General features: G+C 44.3%; 1 protein-coding gene across 7 annotated transcripts in view; it reads right to left on the bottom strand.

Annotated features, from left to right (window-relative positions):
- Pitslre (cyclin dependent kinase 11B pitslre) overlaps nucleotides 1-21169 on the bottom strand; it is a 71429-nt gene extending 50260 nt beyond the window's left edge. For 3 of the 7 annotated variants that reach the window (XM_075685363.1, XM_075685366.1, XM_075685364.1), the window contains exons 1-5: nucleotides 20829-21169; nucleotides 18764-18891; nucleotides 16328-16587; nucleotides 11626-11783; nucleotides 3726-3832 (exon numbers count right to left, since the gene is read on the bottom strand). In XM_075685363.1, the coding sequence (XP_075541478.1) occupies nucleotides 3726-3832; nucleotides 11626-11783; nucleotides 16328-16587; nucleotides 18764-18891; nucleotides 20829-20953 (778 nt within the window). In that variant the 5' untranslated portion in view covers nucleotides 20954-21169. The remainder of the gene's footprint in view (nucleotides 1-3725; nucleotides 3833-11625; nucleotides 11784-16327; nucleotides 16588-18763; nucleotides 18892-20828) is intronic. The other 4 variants (XM_075685365.1, XM_075685368.1, XM_075685367.1 and 1 more) reach the window with 2 other exon arrangements.
- Between the last annotated feature and the right edge of the window lie 156 nt (nucleotides 21170-21325).

The following is a 21325-nucleotide window of genomic DNA, read 5'->3' as shown; positions in this document are numbered from 1 at the left end:
TTGTGTTCGTTTCGTAGAGCGCAAAAAGGCAGTGGTATGCACTTTATATCTGTCACGTAGTAACCAATATGTGGAACAAACTGGGCGTTGTCTCAGTGACCACCTTCGCGAGGACGGCTACAACGTCCGTCGCGGATTGCAAGGACACTTGGCGGTGCATTGCAGAAGCTGTGGGTGTGAAACAAAGTTTGAGTAATGCACTGTTCTACATTCACATGCCGACCCGCAGACAAGAGAAATAGTCAAAGCTGCAGAAATGGCTCGGGGGGAATTGTCAGTGCATGAGTGTGCCATCTATCGCCTTGTCAAGTAATCGAAATTGAAATTGATTTATTCATAGGTTATAATTTATTTATTATTACCTAGGTTATAAAAAAATAATAATATACAGATGGAGGTCTCATAGTCAATGACTGTATCGGGACCTCCTATTATTTATAAATATGCTTTTTCTAAAGCAACGAGGAGCACCACATTAAAATCATATATAAGGAAACATGAAAGAAAGTAAGTAATGGAGAATGCAAAACAAAATATACTTGTGCAGTTAAGAGTTACAATGAATCTAACGAAGGAAATTATACAATTGCAAGGAGCAAATGCAGTAAAACTAAATGAACTAAATGAAATTGACAGTAACGGACAAAAAATTCCACCCAGGTATGCAACAATACAAGCAAAAAAAAATTCAATATCTATATACATGACCATTAATGCAACAATACAAACAACAACAAAGAACTTCAACATATACATGAGCATTAATTAAAAAGAAAGGTTCCAGAACAGCGGAACACTTAAAGTAATAGCGGCAAAAAGAAAGAAAAAAAGTTAATGTTAAATATTTTCTGTTCGAAGAAAATTCTTCAGATGTTTTTTTAAATATGGATGTTGAACGTGAAGTCCTGACGCAAAGTGGTGTGGAATTCCAAAATGAAAAAGCTGAAAAATTAACTGATAGTTTGCCATAGTTAGTGGGCACCTGAGGTAAAGATTATGGTTTAAAGCAAATCTAGTGACATTAGCGTTTACCAGGCATGTTTTAGGGATTATACATGCAGGAACTTGATTATTCAATAACTTGAAAATAAATATAGCCAAATTATACAACACAGTTTCTTTGACGGCAAAAGTGTTATTACAGTGTAGCAATCGGAGAGCGCTAGTATTATAGGGACTAGAGGTGACTATTCTAAATGCTTGGTTTTGTAAAGAATTGATTGGTTTTGTAAATTGCGCTATCTATGTGTCTCATGTATAGGCGCTGGCTGACAAACAGATTCTGGCACGTTACTTGAACTTTATAAGTTTTCTTCGTTTTTAACATGCGGTAGTTCTTGTTAGCTTGCTTTTCTGTCCCTTTGTGTGATTGTGGCTCACGCGCATGGATTTTCATGTATAAATTGCATTATTATCACAAATAAATTTTTAGTTGGGAGTCAGGAGTTGTGTATGCCATTCCTATTCTGTCTCGTCCTTTGTTTCCAGGCTACAAAGTTACATAAAAAAATTAGGACATTGAGTATTATCTTGCGTGAAAAACGAATTGTAGCCGGCATAGTGAGAAGCTGGCCGCGATGGCATAAGTATTACCTGAACACATTTTTTTCGTCAACACAAAAAACCTGTCATTGTGTGGGGAAACTGCCATTCGTCTGCAGCCAGCATCCAGAAAACGGTGGACTGCAAGGCATGTGCCGCTAGTGTGTGTACGATTACTGCATAAATTTATTTATTTTACATGAGAATTTTTCATAGTTTCTGCGATTGCCTCCAGGTTCCAGCTGTTTCACAACATACAGCAACCTTAATATGGGATATTAGGAACTTTGAATGTAACAGACTTTCCTCACTGGATTATTACAGTTTGTTGTTAAGAGCATCCACTTCATTAGTGCTCGTAAACACAAAATACGAAGATGATTTATGTACAGTGAAATCTTAAAGTGCGTATGGACGACTTCAATAAGGTCACGTGGCAACACTCCACTTCAGAGGTCCAGGCACACTGGTGGTCATTCATGGAGCCATGTATTAACACATAAGAGCAAGCTGGATTTTGCATACATGAAACTGCTGGTTTATGTTTTACGTCCGTAAAAAAGAGAACCTAGCCTTATTGCTTTATAAAACTTCTGTTTTGTTCTATTAAAGCGTCATATAACAGTGCCATCAACATTGTCATTCACAGTACTGCCCCTGTCCTGGCGAAACATAGCGCTAATATATGTGTTTAACCCTTTGAGGGTCGAATTATTTTGAAAAAGCTTTCCCAGGTGGTCAAATTACTTTATTGCGGATCTTGAATGTACAAAATGTATAAAGTCAGGAAAAAATATTAAAAAATAATTAGGAACAGTATTTTGGTGTCAGCATCACTCAGAACTGCAAAATGTTCAATAGTATTTCTGAGCGTGGTACTCCTTGAAACACGGGTCTATGCACAGCGCCTTATCACAGTCTGCACACCTAAAATGCGTGTCTGTTCTCTTGGAGCGAGGAGTTGTGTTGGCGCACACATGACATGTCTGCGTGCGGCTGCCTTGGGCAGAGGTCTGATGCACCATCTCGCGTAAGCGCGTTGCCGCAGAGAGCGAGAATACCTCGTGAGCGGTGGTGATAAACAAACTAAGACGTTGGTGATAAAGAAGCTAAGAGCAGTGCCAATTAAGATAGAAATCAACTTCAGCCGCCCCTGCAAGAGTGTGCCAACAAAGAGAAAAACCACGTTTCGCGCGCCTCCGCTGCGATCACGCGGTGGAACCGAAACCGCATTGCCACTGAGAGCGAGAATACCTCGCGAACGGCGCTGATAAACAAGCTAAGAGCAGCGCCAATCAAGATAGAAATCAACTTCCACTGCCCTGCAAGAGAGTGCCGACAAAGAAAATGACGTTTCGCGCGCCTCCGTTTCGATCACGTGGCGAAACCGAAACCGCCAGAGGGGCGTTGCCGCAGTCTGAGCGACGCGCTGAAGCTAGCAATAAGTCCTGTTTATCTCCCCAAGAAGGCACAAATTTCAAACGCTTCTTGTAAGTGCTAAGAGGTGGCAGCACCTCTCGGTGAGCACGCATCATCATTATGGCGCGAAATTTCAAACGGAGGGTCGGAACCGTACCCGTACGGCAAAGACCTTGCGGGACAGAAAACCGCCGCCGTACATGTGCGGCTAAAACCTTCAAAGGGTTAACTTTTTCGGGTGAACGCTTTTCCCCATCTAACAAATGTTATCGCTCAGCGCGGGACGCGCCAGCATGTACCGGCAAGTTTCTCTAATGTTATTGACGGTTCTGTTGTCACCGAAGCTTGTGTAACCTGATTGTGTGTGCGACGCAAATTGTGTAGAACTTTCTGGAAGACACGCGGGCACCATCAGTTACACTGGAACCTTCGATGACTCGTGTATAAAAGCCGAGGTGCTTTACTGGCAAATCAGGTTTAGACGATCACCGACTGTGTTCGCCGCTATCATTGTGCTTTAAGTGTAGCCTGCTTATGTGGGCACAGGTTCACCCAATAAAAGTTAGTTTCGTCATTCACAGTATTGCTACTGTGTTCTTTGATCTCACTAGTACATGACAATATACACACTGGGACTAAGACTTCATTAGCTCACTAACATCGAGGCAATCAACAGGTAGAAAATCAGACCCACATTGCCAAATCCTGCTAATTAAGTGCAAAGCTAGCAATCACAGCACTAAAGGACTGGGAACAGTGCTCACAGCGAACCACCTCTGTCTTTCGGTGCTCCCTGTCCCTCTCCCGCTGGGCTGCCGCTTGTCCCACTATAAGAAGCCGTTCTTTGCGCCACTCTCGCTGAAGACGTTCTCTGGTTGCACAATGAAAAAAAGGGTGAAAGAAGACAAATTCATTAAATGTTTCCACTATAGAGAATTAGATTAGGCACTTGTGTAAGATGGCAGGTTTTTTAATTCATTCACATTCAAACCTTGCGTGAGGAAGGCTATGACCTCTAGGTCCAATGCATTTGCCTGTGCAGTCCGAACCAGTTCATGAGATGCTGTGCCCTGTTTCACGACAAACAGCAGTGCTAATATTGAAGATTAGCAACTTTGCATATAACTTTAAGATCTAGACAAGTTTGGTATTCTTTCCAATAACCAGCATGGTTCCAGACCAGAATAGTAAACTGCATTGGGTCTAATATTGCTAACAGATAAATTAAATTTGCCATTGACACCAGTAATGTCGTTGGAGGTGTATTTATTGACATTTCAAAAGCTTTAACATTTCAAAAGCTTTGACATTTCAAAAGCTTATTGACATTTCAAAAACTGGAGTCAATTGGTGTATCTGGGCCCCTATTAAGACTAATTTGTAGTTATTTGCATGATCGTGAACAAAAAGTACAAGTGCCTTGTACTTATTCTAATCCCCGAACCATCAACATAGGCATTTCGCAGGGGTCAATCCTGGCTCTGCTTTTATTTCTGATTTACATGAATGATCTTCCGCTAAGTCTTGTACATTCTTCCTGTAAACTTTATGCGGATGATACCACTGTAATGACCGCCGATAAAGATTCCGACTCGATGCTGTTCAAACTAAGTACAGATCTGATAAATGTTGCTGAATGGTTAAAAAAGAATAAATTAAATATAAATACCAAAAACCTAACTTCATCATATTTCCATCAACTAACTGAATTATTCCTAATAATTCTATGTCCATGTGGATGATACTCGAATTCATGCTACCTCAAGTGCAATCTTTCTTGGGGTCAAACTAGATGAACTTTTAAAGTTTAACTATAGTTGGATACAACTTTAGAAAAAAGGGGAGGCCCCGCCCAGATGACCGAAGCGCGACAGCTGATTGCCTCCACGACTAAAATAGTCCCGCTCGAAAAATCGTGCTCCTGAAACGCGCAATTCTCGGTATAAATAAAGACTTTTGTGTTTTGATGGCTGGTTTAGTAGAGCTCTCATGTGCTACAGCACATGCCGGATAGCGAGAGAAAAATAACCCTGTGCCTTCTACAACGCTGCCCGTCGTCTGCTCTTTAGCTTGATTGCAAGTGACAAAAGTAGAAAGAGCAGCTCTGCATGGCTATTGCGCTTGTTCACATGTACACGGCGTATCTACTACTCGTTTTCCAAGCTTAAAATGAGTCAGTTGCTATTGAAAAAGTACTTATATAAAACAATGCATTTATCGCTGAAGCACACAGCTGATGCGGCTTGGCCCAGTTCGAAGTGCGGGCGGCCATCTTGTTAGTCGGCGGCGTCACCGGCCGTCCGGCTCATGATGTCAGTCCAGAGTGCGCGCCCATTGGTGGATGCTCGTGTGCATCCGCGTCGGAGGAGTAAACGCCCCCTTTTTTCTAAAGTTGTATCCGACTATAGCATATCTCACTGCTCACATGAAAAGCAGCATATGCCATTAGAATTTTACTAAAAGTTCGTCCTTTCTTTCATTTTGAAATATTGTTGTGGTTTTATTATGCTTTCTTTCACAGCAACATTGTCTATTGCATCTCACCGTGGGGGAACACGTACGTTACTCATTTATCAGCCATTCAGCATCTCCAGAATCAAGCAATAAGAATAATAACCTTCAGCAGCTTCATGTCCAACGTGTCTTCCTTACTTTGCTAACATGGTATTTTATTGCTTCAAAAACTAAACAGATACTTTCTCGGCATTCTTATACATAAATATGTAAACTGAAGGCTTCCAATTCCTTTACTACACGCTAATCAGGTTTCTCACGTATCATCAACTCACTTTGCAAAATTAAATAACTTTCTCTTACCTAAACCGAGGACTAACTATGGCAGGTCTACAGCCAACTTCTTATCAGTATCATTTTGGAATTTTTTGCCCGTAGATATCAAGAAGAAATCCTTTGAAATGTTTAAAAAGGCTTTGCGCTCATACTTGTTAAACTCATAAACACGTCTTAATGTTCATAAGTGATCTTATATTTATGTATATATGATTTATCTTTTGCTTAACTGAACATTTCTATAGCTAAATTTTCTGTGTTTACCACTGTTCACCGAAATGTTGTCTGATGTATGGTTTTATAGGAGATCTCATTCTCAGTCTTGCGACTTCGAGACCTCCTCCTGCATTTATATGTCATATGCAATGTATTACATGTACTTCAATAATAAAATCTTGAATATTGAACAGACGCACAGTTCCAGTGGTGAAGCCATTGCACCCTCTGAACTCTGACATTCATTTAAAAGGGTGCAGGAATGGTGCAGTATTGGTTCATAATTTTTCTGCCACCTCCCCACTGGCTGTGCAGACTTAGTGCAGATGTGTAAGTGCTAAGCTGCAAGGCAGCTGATGACGCAGCTGTTTCGGCTAGCTGATGGTGCTTCTCTTATGACCCTCAGGATCTGGGGATGCGGCTGGTGTATGAAAATGCACGCTGCCTGTGACCAGCGAAAAGTTACACGAAAAACAATATTGATCGCGATCATGAGAGCAATAAGCTAATGTACGTGTGCCTATTACTCAACCAGTGCATTCTTAAAATCAACAGCCTGCAGTTAGAGCACACATCGGCTTCATGCTGCCACCAAAGAGCAAACTTGGGCTAACTGTGATGCCTTCATTAACTGCAGAAAAAGGATCCAGATATCGCCGCATATATATTGTTACGAGCAGCCTGCGGGGGCTAGTGATCTTCGGAGAAGCGACCTCCGAACCCTTCCCAGCCCGCTGCAGCGACTCGCTTTGTAAAGACAACAATGCGCCTCGTCAACAGCCCGACAGCGCCGGCATGTCCAGCCCCGCTCGGCACACCGAGTACTGTTAGTCGATTCGCCGTCGCCGTCACGGTTTGCTTGGAGCAAGATAACTCCTGGAAAAGGAAGTTTTGTGGTGCTTTCCTACGGGCCCCAGAAGTCGTCACAGTCAATGGACAGACGCGGTGGCTACTGACTGTGGGGTCAGCTTTGCGATCAAGAGGCACCTGCTCGGGTCAAGACCCCTGTCTACAAGAACCCTCTCACCTCAGTGTGTTCAGAGAAACCAAAGTGCGGAAGTTAGTGCATGAACTCTCCCCCTCAAAGGCGGGTGGGTCGACTACGATGACTCTCCCATTAGTCGAAGGTTGAAAGGCCGTTTTCCCTCACCTAGGGATCTAGGGAGGACAGAATGTTTTTAAGCAGCCGTTTTGCGGCTGCTCAGTGTGCATTCTCTTTCAGTCGTGCTAGACTGATGAACTCTAACATTCTCCACCCTTCCTGTAGATACATATTGTAAATAAATCCCATATTCCTCGTTCTCAATGAGAACCAGTCCCTCCCTTCAATAACGTCCTTAGCATGGATGAGTCGGATGACAGCATGGGCCAGCTACCATCTATTTCATGCCCAACCCCAATCCTTACAACTGGCTGGCAGCGGTCAGACAGACTTTGCGACGTGGTGCTGTGTCTGCGGTGAGTGCTTGGTTCTGGCTTTGACTCTCTAGGCTTCATTTTCTGGTTGTTCAGTTTAGAACAGTAGGAAAGCTGGATTGTTGATTGTTAGCTAGGTTGTGTTTACCTAGGTATGTTTAGCGAGCAAGACCAAGGCAGTAAAGCAGCAATCATGGAGTTAAGGAGACTGCTGGGAGACGAATTGTTGATTGTTAGTGAGGAACTGGGCCTAGAGGTAAGCAAGGAAATGCTAAAACCTGAAATCTTGCAGCTGATTTCCAAACAGGCCAGTGACGAGGACATTGAAATTGGGTTAGAACTTTTTAGGAAAAGAAAGAAACGGGACAGAGAGGAACGCGAGTGAAGAAAAATGCAACATGAGCTGGAAAGCAAATGTTAGGAGTTGTCTCAAGGAAGTGAAGGGGCTGTGGGACAATCAAGTGAGGCAGAATCATACCGCATGGACAGGCTGTTAAAGCCATTTGAGGTCGAGAACGACATAGGCTTGTTCCTAGGAAATTTTGAAAGGACTTGCAAGAAGATGAACTTGGGTCCGAGAACATGGCCACAGTGGTTGCTGTCTATGTTGCCGTGTGAGGCTGCGGAAGTAATAGCCAGACTCAGTGCACAAGATGTATATGATTATGCGAAGGTTAAGGCTAGCCTTTTGAAGATGTACCGCCCTTCAGCCGAAGCTTTTCGGCAAAGGTTTAGAAGAACAGGCAAGAAGGATAGCGAGGGGTATCCGGAATTCGCACACGGCTTAAAGGCCAATTTAGTCAAGTGGTTGAAAAGCACGGAAGCGTACGAGAGCAGAGACATGATTATTGAATGCATGTGTCTAGAGCAGTTTTACAAAAGCATCCCCCAATCTGTGAAGCTGTGGGTACAAGACCGAGGAAACGTAAACACTGTGGAAAGGGTGGCTGAATTTGCTGAAGAGTGCGCAACATGTAGAAAGCTGAACGCTGAGGACGGAAATTGGGACGGTCGAAATGGACTGTGGAAACCATTTCCATTCAAAAAGGGTAGCCTGTAGAAGTAGAGGAAACGCCCTCAGAAAAGAGCAAGGAGAAGTCAAATGGGGAAACCGAACAAAAAGAGCAGAAAAGAAAGTTCAAATCTTTTAGACCGATCCACTGCTATAAATGCCACAAACTGGGACATATAGCTGTAAACTGCTGGAAGCCCAGTGTAGTTTTTTCCTACATAGAGGAAAAAGACGAGAATATGAAACTTTCAAGCCCATATCTTCACGACCTGCAAGTTAATGGCAAACCATGCCGAGCGCTAAGAGACAGTGCCGCCACGATGGACATTGTCCATCCGTCTTACGTGATGGTAGATGACTTCACCGGAGAAGTAGCATGGATCAAACAGGTTGTAGAAGAACACAGCGCGTCTGCCCACGGCCAAAGTCAAAATCAGTGGACCATTCGGGGAGCTAGAGACTGAGGCTGCAGTTTCCAAATTTTTGTCACTGCAGTACCCTTACACTTTTTCGAATCGGTCGGATCAGTTACTGCGTGAAAAAGGGCTTAAACTGGGAGAGGGTGTAGTACAGGCAACATTGACGCGAAGCCAAGCTCGTGAAATCGTGTCACTTTTGGCTGAAAATGCAAAAGCTGCTTCAGCGGAAGTAGGAAAAGAGATAACTTCAGTAACCGAATCCGAGCTAGGCTCGAGGGATGAAAAAACGGTTGAGGAACTCAATGAGAGCGGATCACTAGGGTGTCAAAGTTCACGCCTGCAGGAAGAGCCAGCTGACGCACTCGCAAGCAAGACATGGTCATTACTATCACCGGCCTCAAAGAACTTTGATCAGCTCTTACGTGTGGACAGAGTCACTGGTAGCCGAGCAAAAGAATGACAATAGCTTAGCTAAATTGCATCACACAGCTAAATCCAGGTGAAACCTGGAAAGCTCCACTAAAGGTAGTGCCCTTAATATCAGAACCTTTCAGGCGGCTTGTGATAGACATGGTAGGGCCTCTACGAAAGACAAAGTCGGGTTACAGGTACTTGTTTACCATGCTGTGTCCGGCTACAAAGTTTCCAGAGGCAATCCCTCTGAAAGAACTCAGCTCCACCGAAGTAGAAGACGCGCTTTCGATAGTATTCGCACGAGTTGGGTTTCCAGCCAAAATTCAGGCAGATCAAGGGTCAGTATTCACCAGCTCACTGACTTCCACATTCTTACAAAAGTGCGGGGTAAAGTTTATACACAGTTCCATCTATCACCCTCAGTCAAATAGTGTAGAGAGGTGGCATCCAGTGCTTAAGCGAGTTTTGCGGGCGCTCTTTTACGAGCAAAAGGAGGACTGCGAGAATTGTCTTCCGGCCACTTTGCTTGCTTTGCGGACAGTTTCTCGTGAGGCTACAGGGTTCTCGCCAGCAGAACTAGTGTATGGGAGGACACTCCGTTCTCCGCTAAGAATGTTAAGAGAGATGTGGGAGGAAAGAGGAGAGAGTCCAACAGTGGTTGAATACATGCTAAATCTGCTGGAACGGCTAAGCGCAACCTAAGAGCTAGTCGAAAAGAACATGGGAGTGGCACAAATGAACACCAAATTCTATTATAAGAATGCGAGGCTTCGTACGTTTAACACCAGAAACCAGGTAATGATCCTCAAACCTTCAAGAAAGAACAAGCTTGAAGTTCACTGGGACAGACCCGTGAAAGTGTTGCACAAACTTTCAGATAGTAACTATGCTCTGAAAATGCCCGGTCGCACGAAGGTGAGGATATACCACTGCAATTTGATGACGCCGTACGTGGAGCGGAGTCGTTAACTGTACCACCAAGAAGCAGGATGACACTAGTACCGAATTTAATGAGTATAAGGTGACCTCCAACTCTGGACTGAGCCTAGAAGAAGTGGTAAAACATTCGGTAAGCTTGCACACTCTCAGACCCGAGCAGCTAGATGAACTATGAGGGCTGTTTGGGGAATATCTCGACAGATTCAGTGATCAACCAGGTAGATCCGAACTAATAACACATGAAATAGAGCTGACATAAACCGAACACGTAAGATCAAAGCTTTACAGGATATCTCCACGATAGAGAGAGATTATGGAGGCAGAGATACAGCGCATGCTAGAGTTGGAAGTTACACGTCACTGCTAATACTTGTAGAAACCCCTAACAAGGACCCTCGTCCGTGTGTTGACTACAGGAAGTTAAATGCCATCACTAGGGATCAGCTGTACCCGGTACCCAACATTGAGGAACGAATCGAAAGAGTTAGCACTGCTAAGTACATTTCAATTATAGATCTCGTGCAGGGATACTGGCAAGTTCCCCTTTCAGAAAACACCAGCCGCTATACCGCATTTATCTCACCTGTAGGCACTTTTCGCCCTCTCACTCTCAGCTTCAGGCTGAAGAGTGCACCGTTTAGCTTGTCTAAGTTAATGGATACTATCCTAAGAAACTTGCAGGAACAAGCAGACGAAAATGAAGTACATCTTTCTTGCTACAGTACGAAGTAAAACAAAGACACGCAGGCATCAAGTTTGTAGGTTTTAGTACTTCTCTAAACTGTAATTTGTCTGTTGAAGCAACAGGTCAAACAAATATCTGCTAATTCTCAAAGTCACGTGCCACTATGAGTGACATCACGGTACTGCCATGTACGTAGTCACACTTGTGCAATATATATGCGGTCTCTCCGGTTGGGAGCACGACGCCCGCAAGGAGAAGGGCAAACAGCAGTTGGTTTGAAAATTTAAGCTCTTGCTGCGGTGCGCAGGGACGTAATACTTAGCACACATGATCGTTAGCGCATAGTGCATGCACTGCTCTCGTCAGCTCAATATGGTCAGACCTGGTGAGGGGCCCTTTAAGGGTTCACATATGTACACTTGATGCCGCCTGCATGTATGGAGGCAAGGACCTGAGGGGATCCTTCGAGCTTTATTTTGAGCCAGTTTGGTACTTTTCACCTAAAGGCCACAAGGTCTGAGAACCTCAATCACAGTGAACACCCTGCGAGGTGAACCCTTTTTCATGAAGTTCCACGGTAACATAAAAAATTCGAGAACTGCCATTTAACTGCCAATCAATTTAGCATCTACAACCATTTCGGCTTACTTCAACAGTTTTCTTCAAGACCATCATAAACTGGAGTTTAGCATAGCACCAACACAGATCTAGTGTGTGGAAAGCCAAATCGTTTAAGAACCAAAAGTCTAAACATATAGGCCCATGCAACTTACTGTTCTCGTTCCTCTCTCTCCCGCTGTTCTCTTTCCCGCTGCTCCCGTGCCTCTTTAGCTTCTCGGATCTTCTCGCGTGCGTCCCGCAGCTCACTGCGGGCCACTTCTTTCGGTTCTCTCTGCACACTCCGGCCAACATCTCGTGGAGGAGCCCTTGCCTGAAACCAGCAATAGCAACAGCATCAGCACACGAGAAAGGTGAAATAACTGGAACAAAAATTGATTGAGGATGTCTGGCTACGACTGCACAATGTAAATCAAGAACTTGCACTCTAGAGCTCAGGCAATGCTGCAGCGAAGCAAGAGCATAAGAGTTCAGAGCACAGGTAACATTAAATTTAGCCATTGTAATAGGTGTTCCAACAAAGCATATAACCTAAGTAGTTCTTAAAAATGGTATGACAGTGATAAACAAAGATTATTTTTTTTAGGCAACACAATGTTCACACAGGAAGAAATCAGAAATTATGAGAAAAGGTAATTACAGTTAAACCTCAATATAACAAAGTCCGTAAAACTGGCAATTTGCTTCGTTATATTGAAATTTTGTTGTATTGAAATTTCACCTTTTATGCAAATAAGTAGTTGCCGATCCATTTTTCTTACAAGTAAAGGGGCTGCAGAATTTTCCGAATTAGCGGGCAATCGAAAAAGCAAACTTGAATGAGAAAACAATTCATTTTGATGAATTTGGGAGTCGGCGACAAATGATATGGTTTCACGCCACATTGATACCTTCACATAGTCGTTATGAATTAAGCGAAGCCAGCCACACTTTTGCGTGCACTCTCCCCCTGCGGCTGATAGCATTGCCCGCCCTGGGACATGTTGTGCCATACTACGAGCACCACGTGGCAACCACGAGGCAATGGGAGCTCCCACTTTTCCACGACGAATAAAAAATTCGACACGGGAGGTGTCTTCAAGAAGCACTCAGCCATCTCCGTGACGAATCAAGAATTAGACGCAGACGACGTCATCACCCTGCCCCGCCTGGTTCCTGCCGACGAGGGGTTGCCGAAGGGATTTAAGGGAGAACCGACCCACTGCGAGGAGAGAGAGCGTCGCTTCCAGCCGCTCAGTTGGTCTGATGCGCTCTTACTGCTGCCTGTACGCTATCATCTACTATCTGTAAATATTGTATAAAGTTTTTCGTTTCTTCTTTGTCTACAGAACGAGTCCGTCTTTCGTCCTCCACCCCAAAGTCACAACAGACTACGACATCATGAAAAGCGCCGGCAGCGGTGAGTGAATGCTTCGCCTGCCTCTCACTCCGATGGGTCACCGAAACTCGAGATTATGCAACCTCCAATACTAAACGCGCAGGAAGACAGCGTACATGATGCCACCCTGTAGCCAACTGTCTCGGCATGCCCATTCGGCAGATTACCTCCAAAGCAGGGTGCGCGGCTGCGTGTGCGCTCAGTCGTGCTTACAGCCATGCGCAGCTATAGCCGAGATGGGCAGGTGCCAGAAACCAAGACGTGCGCAAACTTAACCCCAACTCCTTTCCAACCCCCAATCCCTGTTTCTTGCGTGCCCTTGATCACACTACCGCAAGCTCGCTCCCCTCCCCCTCTTTCCCTTTGCTCACGCACGAAGGCGGCACTCATGAAGCCATCATCTTTCTTGTCTTATCCTCACACACTTTCACTCGCACCTAAAGCACACAGAGAGCGAGGCGTGATAGGATCTTATTGCACTTGGACTTTATATGGAACATGAGTCGGCTCCACTTCCGCAGTCGGTCCCTCTTGACGCACAGCGTGTGATTTGGGAGGTGTCCATTTGCAAGCAGCCACTTGTAATTCAATCACTTGAACATCTGCATCCATGGAAGTTTCAATTTATTTTGGCATTTCTTTGCGGCAGCAGTGAATTTTCATTATATTGAAATCGCATATAAACACACTTCGTTATACTGAGGTTCTAAGTACATTGTGTTCTATGGACTACAGGTTATGAAAAGCAAAATATTTCATTATATCGAGGTTTACCTGTATTTAATTTCATTATTCATTAACTAGGTCGTATTCCTATTGTGGAATAAAAGCCAGTCAGTATTCAACTGATGTACACCATTTAGTAGCTGCCCCAAGACTCAAACCAGTTTTAATAAAGGATTTCATCAGCAGCAGCTGATGAAGAAGAAAGCCAATGAAAAACTGCTGCAACCTATATTGTGTTAAATGCAGGGAAAGTTCTACAATTACCCCTGTGTTACAACAGCGAACATCTTCTTAGACCTGTGAAATTCTTCAATCTCATTTCACCACCTAAAGTTCAGAGATGTCACACATACTTCACCTTACTTTTTGCCAGTGAACATTCTTCACCGCACTGCCAGTCATCAATTTATTGCTTGGGTCAAGAGACGCTGATGGCACTGAAAATTTTTTAATGTTTCCACTGATTCTGTAGCGAGAAAGTCTTGACCAGTCAGATGGCACATGACTTGCACTTTCCCAAATACTGTGCAACATGTACGAGGGTTGATCCAGAAATAAGGTTTCCATCAATTTTATAAACAGACAACATCGTTTATTCTCATAAAATTTACATCATTGGAAAGATGAAACTTTGCTCTATTTTTCTACACAATCGCCATTTTTTTCTATGCATTTTTGTAGGCGGTGCTTCAATTTCTGTGTCCCAATGTCGAAGAACTCTGCCGCCAACTCGTTGAGGAAGCGTTTCACCTATTCTTTGACTTCATCGTCGCTCTGAAAGCATTGGTCCCTAAAATGTTCCTTTAACTTGGGGAACAAGTGATAATCACTAGGCGCAAGGCCTGGACTGTACGGTGGGTGGGGCATGACAGTCCACCCAAAGTTTTGTCAAAAATTCCTGGGTTTAACGGGAGACGTGAGGTCGGGCGTTGTCGTGAAGCAGCGTTACACCGGCTGCCAGCCGTCCTCGCCGGCTGTTCTGGGTACCTCGCCTGTGTTTTCTTCGTGTTCACAATAGCTGAGTTGATTATTGTTCCACGTTCCATGAAATCGATCAGCAGTATCCCCATACGACACCAAAAAATACTGGCCATGACTTTGCCAGCAGAAGGAGTTTGTTTGAACTTCTTTGCGACTGGTGACTCCGGGGGACGCCACTGTTTGAATTTGTTTCGTTTCGGGAGTGAAATGAAGCACCCAAGTTTCGTCTCTCGTAACAACGGAGTCCAACAATCCTTCCTTATCTTCTTGACACTTTTGAAGAAACTGGTGAGCACAGTCAAGGTGTTTCTCCTTGTGGTCTGATGTCAATAGCCACAATACCTATCGAGCACGACACTTGTGATACCCTAATTTTTCAGTCAAAGCTCTTTCCACTGTACCGTGAGAACTCCCAGGAATCCGAGCAACAAGTTCACGGACAGCGATCCTTCTGTCTTGAAGCACTTCACGTTGGACCATTTGATAACCGCCTCCGAAACTGACGGTCTTCCACTCCATTCTTCATCGTGGACTTCCCTCCGACCGGCACTAAAGTCCCTGTACCACTTTCGGACGTGTTGAACGGACATACACTTGTCGCCATACACCTTTTTCAGCTGAATATCCACGGGTGGAGCCCCTCTCGCATGCAGAAAGCAAATGACAGAACGAATCTCGCATTTGGCAGGATCAACAAAGGGAACCTCCATATCGGACGGCTGCTGAGCCAAGAATGAGCGGTGCAGCGAAGCGCAGCCGGGGGGAATCGAGAGTGGGGGAACAGCCACGCGCAGCAGTGTTGAAAGATTTCGCCTCGCACCTACCCGTGTGGCTGGAGGTCTTTGGGAACCTTATTTCTGGATCAACCCTTGTATATAAATAGCAGACGAACTTGAACTGTGGGTTAGATTTTCTTGACCATGCTCGCCGGTATTGCTGTGCTTTGAGTGTTGCTCGATTTTCTGGACACACAAGTTTGCCCAATAAATAGCTCGATCTTTAGCTCACTCTTGGCAGGATTTGTCATCTTTTCATTGTCACTACAATGTGACAATTTCCATCCAAAAATGTTCTGCAGAAGTCATTGGTGCTCCATAGTGAACAAAGAAGGCATTCTGCTATTCGTCCCTCCTACTCTTTCCATCCCAGCCTTTCGTATGAGATAAATCGTCTTTATTGCAGTGCAGCGCACTGCAATAAAAATCACAAGAAATCTTGCAATTGTGCTGAATTGCTGGCACTACGAGATGTGGGGACAAAATGAAAGCTTTGCTTGCACTGCCAGCGTTGTGTGGAGTTCTAACGCTCCAGTAAAATATTCAAACGGGCTAGCCGACTCACACCCACGTCTAACAGATCCACGTTGAAAGTCAGTCCTTGTTTTTCTCACCTCACCTTTCATGTGACATCTTGTTTGTGCTGTACAATCCAAGGCTCAGTTGGCTTTGTGTGTAATAGATGCGCAAACCAGCTGACAGTTACACAAAGGCCATCAACATAGCAGCCCGCGTGTTCTCGTTCGGCAAAACAAGGTGACCGAGACATGCTTGCCAAGATGACATTGCTATTCAATCTGCCGGTATTTAGCACTCCTTTGTAGGGCCGCAAAAAAAGTTAATACCCCCCCCCCCCTACTTTCTCCAGTACACCCAGGCTGACCCAGTACTTGTATTAAGATTCCTTTCTTCCAGGACATCACTTAAAATCTGAGGTAGCCTGAGCTAAACTTGTTCTACTGCTTCCCCCCACCCCTGCAACTAAAGTGCTTTTACCTGCTCTTTGCTGCTGCTACTGCCGCTGCTGCTGCTGGCCTCATTCCGCCCAGAACGTGATGGCGGTTCCACTGGCCGAGCCACCTTTTCCTCTGTTCGGTGGGTTTGCCGGTGCCGACTCTCGTGCTCGCGTGTGTCGCGATTACGGGTGCTACCACTCCTGTGACTGCTGCTGTCAGCAGCAGCACGCCGGCTGTCCCGGTGTCCACCGCTCCGATCTCGGCTGCTCGGCTGGCGGTCCTTGCCACGGCTGTGGGAAGCTGCACAACCATCAGCAGGAAAGCCCCAATGACGACAAAAGCAGTAGTGAAATGAAGCTAAAACCTTTCAATTTAGCAAAGGACACATTTTCTAATGGGACAAGAAAGTAACTGTCACATAAAGCCAAGCGGTCTGAAGCCAATAAGAACACCAATCTAAACCAACACCTTCTTTCTTGTAAGTATACTATCAAATAATAATAAAGGAAGGCTAAATTTGCATCTGCCTTTACAGGAAAAACTTGAGACCCTATAGAGAGCTAAACTCTAGAGGCAAACATTGACACTAGTTGAAGTGTTGTATACTTTAAACATTTCTCCAAGGTTGCTCTGAGCCAGGAAAAGACAGGCACAAAAAATCTTGCAAATGAAGACATGTCTCTCCCACAGCACTAACCACCCACAGACTGACAATCATGCAAGTCATTTTTTAGTCCCAGAGATAGTATAGCACAGCAATACAAGCGTGCCAATTGCTTCTAGCTATGCCGCTCTAGAGGAGCCAGATGGCAGCAAAGTGGAGGCACCAAATGACTGCAAACAGCATTAATGGAGTAGCAAAAGGAGGTTGTATTAGAGAGTACCATGGCAAGAAGCTCCAGCCCAAATGCGTCCTTTCATTTTTCATCTTTTATTTTCAAATGCGATTTATTATCCTTTTATATGTCATTAAAGAGACACTAAAGGTAAATATTACGTCCAGCTAAAGTGATGGGTTAGTGCTTGGGAATCTGTAAGGTGTCAATATTATCGCAAACAGGGCCTTAGTAATAGAGAAACTGAGGTAAATGCAGGACATGATTAGAGACTCCCTCAGGACATTCAAGCACTTGCTCTTGCAAAAAACATCATTGTATTGTATTAGAAGATGAAATAAAATGCTACTTATTCAGTTCTATTTCACATTTAGTAAAGAGAACTAATTGAAATTACTCTTGGCGGCGATGCAGGCAGTCGAAAGGTTTCGTTTTCGCTCAACTCTGCACCACCCATGCTTTCGCGTTTCAGCAGTTTCATTATCGCATAGTGCTGCGCTGGTTTTGCTGGCTCATGAAACTCGCACAAACTGCAAGCAGCTGAGAATTCAACTTCCATGTTATGCTGCGGGGTGCCCGAACGGTCAACACCACTTGACCAAAAAGCAGCTGCAGCGACGAATCCATCGCTTTGTCTTGGCTTGGTGCTGCCGTCTGTCGGGCACCGTTTTACTCACCTATGACAGCAAAGGGCGGTGATGGCGTATGCAACGTCACCACTCCGCCGGTTGGGTGGCGGGAGATTTGAATTTCGAAAAAGGTATTCGGACCCTTCTGATGCAATTATCTCGTAAACTAAGTCCTTTCTTGGCACGATAAAAGTGTTGCGAGGTTTCTGGAATGGTATTTAAACAGTCCACGTCGACTTCTTATTCGCCTTTAGTGTCCCTTTAACTATTCTTGACAAACAATTGCCATGATAATGTATAACAGCACAATAAGTTCAACACTTAAAGGTGGTCCACTTCTTTCACACATTTATGTAATTTTGCTTCGTTCACAGAAGCTGTGCTGACAGCAGCAGCCATGCACGCACTACTTCACAACACCTGTCAATTCAGCTCAAGTTTAGCCTCTAGAATTCTTCTTAATACAATGAATAATCACTTTTAGTGCATTCCAGCGTGTGTTTCATGGGCCTAATGGCTGTAAACATGAGTTTTACAATTCCGACAGATGCTGCCACCTTGAGCTGTTAATACCAAGAGAACTGCAACCATACTGCCAATATGCAGTGCGTATGCCTAGTTTTGAACTGGCAAAGTGGTTACACACAGTTGTCAAGCGAGAAAGGAAACGCATAATTTGTATTCGATCAATGACTCCAGCAGGCAGCTTGTGTGTTGAATAAAGCATCCCCCAAGGTGCCTTTCTATTTCAAATAAAAAAAGTTACTACATCAGGCTTTCCTCTCATACTGGCCGCCTGTGTCCGGATGCCCTTGGCATTCACTAGTACATTAGTCTGGCATGACCATGTGCAACACTGGGAATATGTTTCAGGTCAATAGCGAAGTGGTTCCAAGGACCCAGCTCCCATTGTCTGAAATTACCTTGGTCTGCACTGCTGCAGGCAGCATTACAGGAAAAGAAATCCATGGAAGCAAGCACAATTTCTTGAAGCAAACACATGTTCCTTACATTCGTGCTTTCTTGAATGCCTGTCACGTTTGCGATCTCGCCGGTCACGCTTCGGAATCACAATTGTTGCCTGGGGGGGTTGTATGTTCAGCATATCCTCGCCTCCGTCTTCAGTGTCATAACTGTCACTGCATGCAGGCAGAGAAGGATGTGAACTGTAGAATACTGTTAAAGCAGTGCATTTAGTACCTGGCAATACTCTCATTAAATCTAGTACTTTGCAGGGGAAAAAAATTGGTGGTGGGCGGTTCTATAGAAACCTTCAACTCAGTTACAAAAAGCAGCAAAAAAGGAAAACTGGCATTGTATCCTGTAAGTGTCCACCTAGTGGACTGCCCATTCCAGCTACCACTGAAGTGATGGTTAGCTGGGCTAGGGTAGGAGAGAGAATGAGGCAGGCACCCCCAGCCTGTCTTTCTTTTCACTCGTACAGCTTTAGTCAATCAGCGGTGGCCCCGAGATATCGACAGCCCACTAGGTAATTAAGCACTTACAGAATACCCCCCCCCCCCCTTAGCAAGAAGGAAAAGTACTCTGCAGACTTGTCGCTGTATTAACTGAAGAATGCATTGATTAAAGTTTTTCAGATGCTCTGCACTAAATAGGAAGCATATGATCTGTGTATTTTCCTTGCAAGACAGACCCGAGATCTAATCAGCACATACAATGACTCTGCTATCTCTTCTAAAGCTTTTGGGTATTACTTTACTAAAATTTCCCACCGGTATTACTCTAGCGCCATTACTGCTAATGCCAATGCTCCCCCCTTTTTTATCCTACGAGCAGAAACATGATATGCGAAATATGGGATCTAACGTAATACATTGGGGGTGAAATGCAAAAACACCCGTGTCTCTTGAATAGGGGGCACATTAAAAATCCCCTGGTGGTCAAAATTAATCCGGAGTCCCCCACTATGGCGTGACTCATAATTATGGCTGTGCAAATACTCAAAACTTTCGAATAACGAATCGAATAGTCACTATTTGTAAATGCGAATATTCTTTGAATACTTTCCAAATATTTTAATACGTCAACCGCACCCATTTAAACATAAAATTGGAGCAAAAGTATGCAGGCTGTGCAGTGATCATTCACACTGTCTGAAGAGCCCGTGCATGCAAAGAAACTACTTGTTTCCTTATGCTCCATTTATCCTTTTAATAAGGAATGCTTCGTAAGTATTATTCAATGACAGAACCTTGCTAACTTTATAAGAGTACTGGAATATGAACATTGTTCTACGTTAATTGTGATAGCGGCTATTCATTATTCGAAAACTATTCAATATTCGATTCAGTCTCAAAAATCACTACTCGCGCACCCCTTCTCATAATCAAGTCGTGGTATTGGCACGTAAAACCACAGAATTCAATTCAACGTAATACATTTTGATGGTCACAAGCAGGTAAGCGAAATGCAGCCGTATACACAATATTTTTGCAAATGCATGGTTGACAGCGGGAATAAGAAAGCATGTCTGCTGTGATCCCACGTTGATGTGAAGCGTTCGAAAGTCGTAGTTCGAACGTTACTGGTTATTACAACTAATAAGCTTTAACTCCCTTCGATCTCTTCTCGTCATATCTAGAAACAAATCCGGCGAGCCAACGCGAGACATTCAACAAGGATGTCGTAGTTCCTGCAGTTTAGCGAGACCTAAGGAAACGTATCTTCGCGTACATGGTGGCTTTATGCAATCGCAAACTGATGCAACAGTGCACTTGTCTTTAAACAAATGCTAAAACAACTGGGTAGCTTTTGAGTAACGTTGGCACGTAGGAGTTACCAAAACAAAACAAAACAAAAAAAACAACGTTCAACCAACATGCCCCCTACCTACAGAACTTAGTAGACAGTTACTCCCAAAATTTCCCTAGATCGTACGGGAAAGCAAAGCTGCAGCATTTCGGCAGACAAACCATAGGGCAAACGATGACGCTGTCAAAACACAATGTCTTAGCCGTAACGTGTTCACGATCACGACCAGCAGCTTGTGTTGACAAGTCGAGCACTTTGCGGCTAGTACTCTTTTTTCACTGGAGCCGCACGCGCAGCCACTCACCTTTCATCCGCTTGTTCGGCGTAGTCCTTTGTGGGAGACGCGACACTGCTCGAAACCATGTTGTAGCGCGTTTCTTCACGATCAATCTCGCCGTCTTCTTCTGAATCGTTTGAACTCCGGCTCATCGCAGCGGCAGCAGGCGCACTACTGGCAAATCTGGGATTCTCCCTAGACGCAAAGCATTAGCTTCTTATGGCTAAACTACGCGATTTTTTGCACAGCGGATAAACAAAATATATCGACTATTGATATATGAGCGTAAAAGTTGCAATAAGTAGTTTACAGCGCAGTTAACACGCTTACGGCACAGACGCCATAGCGTGCGAAGGATAAATCTCACCACCGTGGCCAGCATGCTCGATACCATTTCGACCGTTTGTGTCGCGCTGTCTGGAAACGTTTTTTTTTTTTTTCGTATTTACCAATCAACAATATGACATTGTAGGAGAAAGATGACGCCTCTGTGTTTCCAAATTTTATTTAAAAGCCATTTGTTT

This window comes from Dermacentor variabilis, chromosome 3, assembly GCF_050947875.1.
Source record: "Dermacentor variabilis isolate Ectoservices chromosome 3, ASM5094787v1, whole genome shotgun sequence".
NCBI classification, from domain to species: domain Eukaryota; kingdom Metazoa; phylum Arthropoda; class Arachnida; order Ixodida; family Ixodidae; genus Dermacentor; species Dermacentor variabilis.
This window is presented reverse-complemented; position numbering and strand designations above follow the sequence as displayed.